General features: G+C 51.2%; 1 protein-coding gene across 1 annotated transcript in view; it reads left to right on the forward strand.

Annotated features, from left to right (window-relative positions):
• The window catches only part of LOC139250569 (integrin alpha-11-like), a gene marked incomplete at its 3' end in the record, with an annotated part of 11,283 nt that extends 624 nt beyond the window's left edge, over positions 1 to 10,659 (forward strand). The window contains exons 2-3 of the mRNA XM_070872963.1: positions 2,508 to 2,625; positions 10,553 to 10,659. Of these exons, the coding sequence (XP_070729064.1) occupies positions 2,508 to 2,625; positions 10,553 to 10,659 (225 nt within the window). The remainder of the gene's footprint in view (positions 1 to 2,507; positions 2,626 to 10,552) is intronic.
• Positions 10,660 to 12,110: the final 1,451 nt, after the last annotated feature.

Raw genomic sequence — 12,110 nt, forward strand, 5'->3', positions numbered from 1 at the left:
ATGGGCCGAAATGGCCTTCCTCCCGTGCGGCAAATGTCTGTGATTGTGTTCGCTAACAGGAGGTGGGGGTAAGATGCTGGTCGGGTTGACGGGGTGAAAGATTGAGGCCCGAGTCATCGATTCAGGCGCGCGAGGGAGCAGAGTGCGGGGCCTGGGCAGAGTACGGGCGGGGGGGGGGGGGGGGCGCTGTGGGAGAAGGGGCGTCGGTTTCATCGGGAGCCAATGGCGCGCGCGCGAGTAAGTTTGGGAACCCTTCCTGCCCGCGAGTTGGCCTCAGTACCGCACACGGCCCCGTAACCGGTTTGCTGGGCGGGGGGGCCCTGCTCCCAGGCCTCAGTCAGTGCTTCCACGTAACCGGTTGCTAGGGGAGGGGGTCCCTGCTCCCAGGCCTCAGTGAGAGCGGCCATGTAACTGGTTGCTAGGGGGGGGCCCTGCTCCCAGGCCTCAGTCAGTGCTTCCACGTAACCGGTTGCTAGGGGAGGGGGTCCCTGCTCCCAGGCCTCAGTGAGAGCGGCCATGTAACCGGTTGCTAGGGAGGGCCCTGCTCCCAGGCCTCAGTGAGAGCGGCCATGTAACCAGTTGCTAAGGGGGGCCCTGCTCCCAGGCCTCAGTCACTGTGGCCATGTAACCGGTTGTTAGGGGGGTCCCTGCTCCCAGGCCTCAGTGAGAGCGGCCATGTAACCAGTTGCTAAGGGGGGCCCTGCTCCCAGGCCTCAGTCAGTGCGGCCATGTAACCGGTTGCTAGAGGGGGGCCCTGCTCCCAGGCCTCAGGCACTGTGGCCATGTAACCAGTTGGTAGGGGGGGCCTTGCTCCCAGGCCTCAGTCACTGTGGCCATGTAACCGGTTGCTAGGGGGGGCCCTGCTCCCAGGCCTCAGTCACTGTGGCCATGTAACCAGTTGGTAGGGGGTCCTTGCTCCCAGGCCTCAGTCACTGTGGCCATGTAACCGGTTGCTAGGGTGGGCCCTGCTCCCAGGCCTCAGTCAGTGCGGCCATGTAACCGATTGCTAGGGGGGCCTTGCTCCTAGGCCTCAGTCACTGTGGCTATGTAACCGGTTGCTAGGGGGGGCCCTGCTCTCAGGCCTCAGTCAGTGTGGCCATGTAACCGGTAGCTAGCAGAGGCCGAAGTTGGCTATGTGTGTGTGCGGGGGCTGGGGATGGGGGGGCGGGTGGCGGGGTGGCTGGTGAGTGGGAAAGGGAGAAAGAGGCCAGACCAAGGGATACGGCCTGGAGGTGGGAGCGGGATAGGATGCATTGTCAGAAAGAGGAACCACCGGGCATTGGTGGGTCTGGACAGAGCAGCTGGGGCAGTGAAGGGGCCTTGAGTGGGTGAGAATAGAACGGAGAGATCTGAGTTCAGGGCGTTTTACATAAGAACATAAGAAATAGGAGCAGGAGTCGGCCATTCGGCCCCTCGAGCCTGCTCCGCCATTTAATACGATCATGGCTGATCTGATCATGGACTCAGCTCCATTTCCCCGCCTGCTCCCCATAACCCTTTATTCCGCGATAATTCAAACATCTGCCCATCTCCGCCTGAAATATATTCAATGACCCAGCCTCCACAGCTCTCTGGGGCAGAGAATTCCACAGATTTACAACCCTCCGAGAGAAGAAATTCCTCCTCATCTCAGTTTTAAATGGGCGGCCCCTTATTCTGAGACGATGCTCTCTAGTTCTAGATTCCCCCGCGAGGGGAAACATCCTCTCTGCATCCACCCTGTCGAGCCCCCTCAGTATCTTGTACGTTTCGATAAGATCACCTCTCATTCTTCTGAACTCCAATGAGTAGAGGCCCAACCTACTCAACCTTTCCTCATAAGTCAACCCCCTCATCCCCAGAATCAACCGAGTGAACCTTCTCTGAACAGCCTCCAATGCAAGTATATCCCTCCTTAAATACGGAGACCAAAACTGCACACAGTACTCCAGGTGTGGCCTCACCAATACCCTGTACAGTTGTAGCAGGACTTCTCTGCTTTTATACTCCATCCCCCTTTGCAATAAAGGCCAACATTCCCTTGGCCTTCCTGATCGCTTGCTGTACCTGCATACTAACTTGTTGTGTTTCATGTACAAGGACCCCCAGGTCGAACTGTATCGCAGCATTTAATACACTCTCCCCAACTAAATAATAATTAGCTTTTTTAGTCTTCCTCCCAAAGTGGATAAACTCACACTTTGCCACGTTACACTCCATCTGCCAAGTGTTTGCCCACTCACTTAGCCTCTCTATATCCCTGTGCAGATTTCTTGTGTCCTCCTCACACCCAACTTTGTATCATCAGCAATTCGTCAGCGAAAATGCCAGCGATCAGACACAGGATGGCTAAAGGGATCGAGGGGTATGGAGAGAAAGCAGGAATGGGGTACCGAGGTGCATGATCAGCCATGATCTTATTGAATGGCGGTGCAGGCTCGAATGGCCGAATGGCCTACTCCTGCACCTACTTTCTATGTTTCTACATTTCTAGGACACTAAAGGTTGCTTCTCTGCTTGTCTTCCAGTGGTGATGATGGCCAACAGCTTCAATATCGACACCAGTAAGCCGGACATAATTCAGGGCAACGCAGACGCGTACTTTGGATACAGGGTCCTTCAGTTCGGGGCTGGGAGTAACCCAGGGTAAGTAGACATTATCATTCTTACAGCAACAGCTCACTCCTGGGAAAAGTGGTCAATTCCCCCTCTGGGACCGGGAGTCACAGTGCGTTCGATACACTGTCCTTTCCCACTCTGGGACCGGGTGTCACAGTGCGTTAGATACAGTGTCTTTTCCCCCTCTGGGACCGGGTGTCACAGTGCGTTAGATACACTGTCCTTTCCCCCTCTGGGACCGGGAGTCACAGTGCGTTCGATGCACTGTCCTTTCCCACTCTGGGACCGGGTGTCACAGTGCGTTAGATATTCTGCACTGTCTTCCTTTAGGCGGCACCTGTTTGGAAAAGAAACCTCAATCTCTGAGCTACGCCCTGCAGTTTAACCTCACAGCGATTGTTGCTGAGCTGCTCAGGCAGCAGCTGGAAATAGAGGACTTCCGATCTGGCAAACAAGTTTACAACGGTCTTGATCTTAAATCGATTCTGCTGCTCCCTCACAAACCATACATCGACACCCTCTCCCAGCGTAACTGAGGGAGCACCGCACTGCCGGAGGGTCAGTACTGAGGGAGTGCCGTACTGTCGGAGGGGCAGTACTGAGGGAGTGCCGTACTGTCGGAGGGGCAGTACTGAGGGAGTGCCACACTGTCGGAGGGGCAGTACTGAGGGAGTGCCGTACTGTCGGAGGGGCAATACTGAGGGAGCGCTGCACTGTCGGAGGGGCAGTACTGAGGGAGTGCCGCACTGTCAGAGGGCAGTACTGAGGGAGCGCCGCACTGTCGGAGGGGCAGTACTGAGGGAGCGCTGCACAGTCGGAGGGGCAGTACTGAGGGAGCGCCGCACTGTCGGAGGGGCAGTACTGAGGGAGTGCCGCACTGTCAGAGGGCAGTACTGAGGGAGCGCCGCACTGTCGGAGGGGCAGTACTGAGGGAGCGCCGCACTGTCGGAGGGGCAGTACTGAGGGAGCGCTGCACAGTCGGAGGGGCAGTACTGAGGGAGTGCCGCACTGTCGGAGGGGCAGTACTGAGGGAGTGCCGCACTGTCAGAGGGCAGTACTGAGGGAGCGCCGCACTGTCGGAGGGGCAGTACTGAGGGAGCGCCGCACTGTCAGAGGGCAGTACTGAGGGAGCGCCGCACTGTCAGAGGGCAGTACATAGGGAGTACTGCACTGTCGGAGGTGCCGTCTTGAGATGAGACGTTAAACTGAGGCCCCGTCTGCTCTCTCGGGCGGGACGTAAAAGCATCTGCTGTTGTTGGGAAGATGTTGGAGTCCATTATTAAAGAAACAGTCGCAGGACGTTTGGAAAAGCATGATTCAATCAAACAGAGTCAGCATGGATTGATGAAGGGGAAGTCATGTTTGACAAATGTGCTGGAATTCTTTGAGGATGTAATGAACAGGGTGGATAAAGGGGAACCAGTGGATGTGGTGTATTTGGATTTCCAGAAGGTATTCGATAAGGTGCCACATAAAAGGTTACTGCACAAGATAAAAGTTCTCAGGGTTGGGGGTAATATATTAGCATGGATAGAGGATTGGCTAACTGACAGAGAACAGAGAGTCGGGATAAATGATTCATTCTCGGGTTGGCAATCAGTAACTAGTGGGATGCCGCAGGGATCAGTGCTGGGTCCCCAACTATTTACAATCTATATTAACGACTTGGATGGAGGGAGCGAGTGTAATGTAGCCAAGTTTGCTGATGATACAAAGATGGGAGGGAAAGCAAGTTGTGAGGAGGACACAAAAAAATCTGCAAACGGATATAGACCGGCTCAGTGAGTGGGCAAAAAATTTGGCAGATGGAGTATAATGTGGGAAAATGTGACATTATCCACTTTGGTAGAAATAATAGAAAAGCAAATTATAATTTAAATGGAGAAAGATTGCAAAGTGCTGCAGTACAGCGGGACCTGGTGGTCCTTGTACATGAAACACAAAAGGTTAGTATGCAGATACAGCAAGTGGTCAGGAAGGCCAATGGAATGTTGGCCTTTATTGCAAGGGGGATAGAGTATAAAAGCAGAGAAGTCCTGCTACAACTGTACAGGGTATTGGTGAGCCCACACCTGGAGTACTGCGTGCAGTTTTGGTCTCCGTATTTAAGGAAGGATATATTTACATTGGAGGCAGTTCAGAGAAGGTTCACTCGGTTGATCCCGGAGATGAGGGGGTTGACTTATGAGGAAAGGTTGAGGAGGTTGGGCCTCTACTCATTGGAGTTTAGAAGAATGAGAGGTGATCTTATCGAAACTTATGAGATATTGAAGGGGGCTCGACAGGGTGGATGCAGAGAGGATGTTTCCACTCATAGGGGCAACTAAAACTAGGTGACATGAGACGAGAACCTACATTTTTTTTACATGCATAATGTCCATTTTACCGCTGAAATGACGTGTAACACCCATATGTCGCCCATCCTGGCACAGAATGGAAACTGACGGGCTTATCGCCGAGCGTTATTTTCATGATGGGCTTAACGCCGAGAAAAAATACAGCTGCCCGCCCACTTTCTTGGGGCGGAATCAGCAGAATGGGCGAATTCAAGGGCCATAATATCGCCCAGCGTTACTTTCCGCACAGAATTAACGCCGAGGTTCAATATTAACGCCCGCCCACTGTTCTTTGTCGTAAAGAGTCTATTTACCCAAACTAGCGGCCATGGAGATCGCCCAGCGTCAATCTTACCACCACGCACACAATATCGCTCACCCCCCCCCGCCCCCGCCACAGCCCCAACAAAAACAGCCACCAATGGCGTGGCTGAGGTTTGTTAAATCCCACTCTTGCGTGAGGAGCTGACATATGACCGATTTGCCTGAAAGAGCGCTGATGTGAGTGACAACGCTGACTCACTGCTGTGTGTGTGTGTGTGTGTGCAGCTCACCCATCAATGGCGCCCATCAGCTTGGTGCCAGTTAAAGTTTACGTGGTTTGATGTTAAGTTGCATTTAACCCTTTCATGGTCAGGAACCAGCAGTGCGTAACGGTCCAGCTCTCTGAGACAATGCGCAACAAGGTTATGTTCAAATAACGTAGAAACAGAGAAACATAGAAAATAGGTGCAGGAGTAGGCCATTCGGCCCTTCGAGCCTGCACCGCCATTCAATGAGTTCATGGCTGAACATGCAACTTCAGTACCCCATTCCTGCTTTCTCGCCATACCCCTTGATCCCCCTAGTAGTAAGGACTTCATCTAACTCCTTTTTGAATATATTTAGTGAACTGGCCTCAACAACTTTCTGCGGCAGTGAATTCCACAGGTTCACCACACTCTGGGTGAAGAAGTTTCTCCTCATCTCGGTCCTAAATGGCTTACCCCTTATCCTTGGACTGTGACCTCTGGTTCTGGACTTCCCCAACATTGGGAACATTCTTCCTGCATCTAACCTGTCTAACCCCGTCAGAATTTTAAATGTTTCTATGCGATCCCCTCTCATTCTTCTGAACTCCAGTGAATACAAGCCCAGTTGATCCAGTCTTTCTTGATAGGTCAGTCCCGCCATCCCGGGAATCAGTCTGGTGAACCTTCGCTGCACTCCCTCAATAGCAAGAATGTCCTTCCTCAAGTTAGGAGACCAAAACTGTACACAATACTCCAGGTGTGGCCTCACCAAGGCCCTGTACAACTGTAGCAACACCTCCCTGCCGCTGTACTCAAATTCCCTCGCTATGAAGGCCAACATGCCATTTGCTTTCTTAACCGCCTGCTGTACCTGCATGCCAACCTTCAATGACTGATGTACCATGACACCCAGGTCTCGTTGCACCTCCCCTTTTCCTAATCTGTCACCATTCAGATAATAGTCTGTCTCTCTGTTTTTACCACCAAAGTGGATAACCTCACATTTATCCACATTATACTTCATCTGCCATGCATTTGCCCACTCACCTAACCTATCCAAGTCACTCTGCAGCCTCATAGCATCCTCCTCGCAGCTCACACTGCCACCCAACTTAGTGTCATCACAAAAGTTTAAGACCAACATTGGTCTGAAATCATAAGGCTCACAGCCAATGACACCCAACCCCTGCCCACACCCCACTTTTACCGCCGTTGACATAAATCACATGTTCAACATGTCCAGCAACACAGAATACAAAGGCAAAGCAGGAGAGTGGTCCCCAGGCCCCATACATTGCAACAAATTGCATACACCCAGATGGAGATAGAACACAGCCATCTGCACACATGCACCTCACTTTCCTTCGCCCCTCTCCTTCTCCCTATCTCTACCCCTACCCCTCCTCGCTCCATGGCGCCTGGTCAAGGAGTTCCTCAGGCGGTTTCTCATTGGAGGGGATGAAGGCAGATGCGTTGGTTGGACAGGTACGGGAGCGGGGGCTGCCGAAGGGGCAATATTCTCTGATGCAGAAGCAGGATAGATAGATAGATAGATAGATCGATAGATAGATAGATAGATAGATAGATAGATAGATAGATAGATAGATAGATAGATAGATAGATAGATCGATAGAGAGATAGATAGATAGATAGAGAGATAGATAGATAGATAGATAGATAGATAGATAGATAGATAGATAGATAGATAGATAGATAGAGAGATCGATCGATCGATAGATAGATAGATAGATAGATAGATAGATAGATAGATAGATAGAGAGATAGATCGATAGATAGATAAATAGATAGATAGATAGATAGATAGTTAGATAGATAGATAGATAGATAGATAGATAGATAGATAGATAGATAGATAGATAGATAGATAGATCGATCGATCGATCGATCGATCGATCGATAGATCGATAGATAGATAGATAGATAGATCGCTAGATAGATAGATAGATAGATAGATAGATAGATAGATAGATAGATAGATAGATAGAGAGATCGATCGATCGATAGATAGATAGATAGATAGATAGATAGATAGATAGAGAGATAGATCGATAGATAGATAGATAGATAGATAGATAGATAGATAGTTAGATAGATAGATAGATAGGTAGATAGATAGATAGATAGATAGATAGATAGATAGATAGATAGATAGATCGATCGATAGATAGATAGATAGATAGATAGATAGATCGATAGATAGATAGATAGATAGATAGATAGATAGATAGATAGATAGATAGATAGATAGATAGATAGATAGATAGATAGATCGATCGATCGATCGATAGATAGATAGATAGATAGATAGATAGATAGATAGATAGATAGATAGACAGATAGATAGATAGGTGGAGGAGTAGGCCATTCAGCCCTTTGAGCCTGCACCGCCATTCAATAAGATCATGGCTGATCATTCCTTCATTACCCCTTTCCTGCTTTCTCTCTATACCCCTTGATCCCCTTTAGCCGTAAGGGCCATATCTAACTCCCTCTTGAATATATCCAATGATCTGGCATCAACAACTCTCTGTGGCAGGGAATTATACAGGCGAACAGTTCTCTGAGTGAAGAAGTTTCTCCTCATCTCAGTCCTAAATGGCCTACCCCTTATCCTAAGATTGTGTCCCTTGGTTCTGGACTTCCCCAACATCGGGAACATTCTTCCCGCATCTAACCTGTCCCGTCCCATCAGAATCTTATATGTTTCTATGAGATCCCCTCTCATCCTTCTAAACTCCAATGTATAAAGACCCAGTCGATCCAGTCTCTCCTCATATGTCAGTCCCGCCATCCCAGGAATCAGTCTGGTGAACCTTCGCTGCACTCCCTCAATAGCAAGAACGTCCTTCCTCAGATTAGGGGACCAAAACCGAACACAATATTCCAGTTGAGGCCTCACCAAGGCCGTGTACAACTGCAGTAAGACCTCCCTGCTCCTATACTCAAATCCTCTCGCTATGAAGGCCAACATACCTGTACCTTCTTCACTGCCTGCTGTACCTGTATGCCAACTTTCAATGACTGAGGAATCATGATACCCAGGTCTCGTTGTACCTCCCCTTTTCCTAATCAGCCGCCATTCAGATAATATTCTACCTTCGCGTTTTTGCCCCTTGGTCCTTGTTCTCATCTGTCGTTCGCAGTGGTGGTGCGGAACCGAGGGGTGGAGTGTCGCGCTCAGGGACCACTGGGAGGCCTGTGGCAGCAGTGTTACTGGCCATCGCGTCCAGGGACTCCGCCATGCGCGGAATGTACTCGGTCATGGTGGTCGGGTGTCGGGATATGCCCCCTAATGCTTCGATGAGCTGGTCACCAATGTCTACAGACCTCCTGGACCACTGCACCATCTCTCCGCTGTCACGTCGCGCTCGTGGAACAGACCTGCCGCGTCCACCAGACCTCCGCGGGGTCGGCGCCGTCCTGGGGACGACTGGGGGTGCCCTGTGGGGCCAGCACCGCCGGAGTGGAGGCGGGAATGACCGGAGGACCACTCGGTGGCCTCGGGGTGGGATGGCCTCTGGAGCGTGGCCAATGCAGGTCCCTCGAAGTCCGCGCTCCCATCCGCCGAGGGCAGACCCAGCGGGTTGACGGGCGGGAATCGGAGCTCCTCAGCACCAGACGTAGGATCGTCCGGAGAGCCGGGCACTGCGCCCCCCCACCCCACCTCCACCTTCTGGCCTCTGCGGCCTTGCCTGGGGGCGCGCTGCCGGCTGAGCTGCAAGACACAAATGAGGTTGTCCGAGGAGAAGGGGGTTGCTCGGGTGACAAGGTGAGTCCAGCGCTACACACAGCATATGCACGACAAAAGCCCCACCGAAAGTGAAAGACCTCACATCTGCTGATAGTCACTCATGATTGCTACAAATCAAATTCTATAAATACATAAGTACATGTTAATCAATGTAATACTTACTCTCGCGGATCCCACAAGGTCATTCCGTCGCTTGCGGCACCGGTTGCCCTCACGCACCTCGTTGGTCGCCGACGAGACCACCTCTGCTGTCTCGGTCCATATCCTCTGGTAGGTCTTTGGGGTGGGCTTCCCACGCCCTCCCTGTGTCAAATCACCCCCAGCGCAACTCGACCTCCTGCAGGAGGGAGGCATTTGCCTCGTCCGAGAACCTCCTCGCTCTTTTGCGCCCTCCAAGGTGCTCCTCTCCCACCTCACCGCTCTCTCCAGCCTCAGTCTCCACGGCGTGCTGTGATGCCTCCTCCTCGCCCTCCGTTAGAGGCCAAATTCGGGCAAATATGTGGCCGGTAACAGCTACCTTCTGTTTGCCTACTTGCCGCGAATCTCGAAACTCTCCCTCGTTCCTCCCAAAGCAGCCACACCCACACCCAGCCAAGCCTTCGGTCCCTCTGAGCTCCCTCGCTCTCGGTCTCCTCTTCTGCGCAGGTCATGGTGACCCTTGGCCTCCAGAGTCGCGGGCATCGAGCGTTGCCATGCCGTTGCTGAGGGCGGCCACGCTTTCCGGCAGAAGGTCAAAAAAATGTAACCCCGCCGCCCATTGTGGGGGCGATAAGCACAAAAGTGGAGGTTCTAGCCCATAGTCTCAGAAGAAGGGGCCGCCCATTTAAGACGGAGTTGAGGAGGAATTTCTGCTCTCGGAGGATTGTAAATCTGTGGAATTCTCTGCCCCAGAGAGCCGAGGAGGCTGGGTCATTGAATATGTTTAAGGCGGAGATAGCCAGATTTTTGAGCGATAAGGGAGTGAAGGGTTATGGGGAGGCTCGAGGGGCCAAATGGCCTACTCCTGCTCTGATTTCTGATGTGACTTATCCCACTGGCCACTATTGGAAGAGGTAAGTGAGGATCGCGCCGGTGTTCGGTCAATGCAAGGTCTATCCCTCAGCCAATCAGTCTCATTGCGGCTTGTGGGATCTTGCTGAGCGCAAGACAACGGCCACGGTTCCTGCGTGCCAAGAGTAGGTGCGCTTCCGAAGCGAGTTCCTCGTGCTTGAAGTGTTCTGGGAGGTCCTGATGTTGTGATAAGGGGTTGTGTGTGTGTGTACATGTCTAGCGATGGGGAGTTCCTTCTGCTCCCCCGCTGGACCTGGTTTAATGGGTCTGTAATCTTCCGCCAGGATTATTGTCAGTGCGCCGCTGGAGAGAAATGGGAGCAGGAACATCACCGGCGCCATATATAAATGTGACTCCCAGTCACAGGCCTGTGAGCCCATCCCCATTCCAGGTGAGTTGTGTCCAGGTCCCTGTCTCCATCCACATGGTCACCCGGCCCAACTCAACACTGGTCAGGTACACTGAGGGTCAAGGGCACAGCTAATCTCCCACTCTATCTCCACCCCCTCATCCTCATCCTCCTCATCCACATCTTCCTCATCCTCATCCTCCTCTTCCTCATCCTCCTCATCCTCATCCTCATCCTCATCTTCATCCTCATCCTCATCCTCATCCTCATCTTCATCCTCATCCTCATCTTCATCCTCATCCTCATCCTCATCCTCATCTTCATCCTCATCCTCATACTCATTCTCATCCTCAACCTCATCCTCATCTTCATCCTCATCCTCATCCTCATCCTCATCTTCATCCTCATCTTCATCTTCATCTTCATCTTCATCCTCATCCTCATCTTCATCCTCACCCTCATCTTCATCCTCATCTTCATCTACATCTTCATCCTCATCTTCATCTTCATCTTCATCCACATCCTCATCGTCATCGTCATCCTCATCCTCATCCTCATCCTCATCCTCATCTTCATTCTCATCCTCATCCTCATCTTCATCCTCATCCTCATCTTCATCTACATCTTCATCCTCATCCTCATCTTCATCCTCATCCTCATCCTCATCCTCATCCTCATCCTCATCCTCATCTTCATTCTCATCCTCATCCTCATCTTCATCCTCATCCTCATCTTCATCTACATCTTCATCCTCATCCTCATCTTCATCCTCATCCTCATCCTCATCCTCATCCTCATCTTCATCCTCATCCTCATCTTCATCTTCATATTCAACTTCATCCTCATCCTCATCCTCATCCTCATCCTCATCTTCATCCTCATCCTCATCTTCATCCTCATCCTCATCCGCATCCTCATCTTCATCCTCATCCTCATCCTCATCCTCATCCTCATCCTCATCTTCATCCTCATCCTCATCTTCATCCTCATCCTCATCTTCATCCTCATCCTCATCCTCATCCTCATCTTCATCCTCATCCTCATCCTCATCTTCATCCTCATCTTCATCCTCATCCTCATCCTCATCCTCATCTTCATCCTCATCCTCATCCTCATCTTCATCCTCATCCTCATCCGCATCCTCATCCTCATCTTCATCCTCATCCTCATCTTCATCTTCATCCTCATCCTCATCTTCATCCTCATCTTCATCTTCATCCTCATCCTCCTCCTCATCTTCATCTTCATCCTCATCTTCATCTTCATCCTCATCCTCATCCTCAACCTCATCCTCATCCTCATCCTCATCCTCATCTTCATCTTCATCCTCATCTTCATCTTCATCTTCATCTTCATCCTCATCCTCATCTTCATCCTCACCCTCATCTTCATCCTCATCTTCATCTTCATCCTCATCTTCATCCTCATCGTCATCCTCATCTTCATCCTCATCCTCATCCTCATCTTCATCCTCATCCTCATCCTCATCCTCA

This window comes from Pristiophorus japonicus, unplaced genomic scaffold (genome assembly GCF_044704955.1).
Source record: "Pristiophorus japonicus isolate sPriJap1 unplaced genomic scaffold, sPriJap1.hap1 HAP1_SCAFFOLD_391, whole genome shotgun sequence".
Classification (NCBI taxonomy): Eukaryota; Metazoa; Chordata; class Chondrichthyes; family Pristiophoridae; genus Pristiophorus; species Pristiophorus japonicus.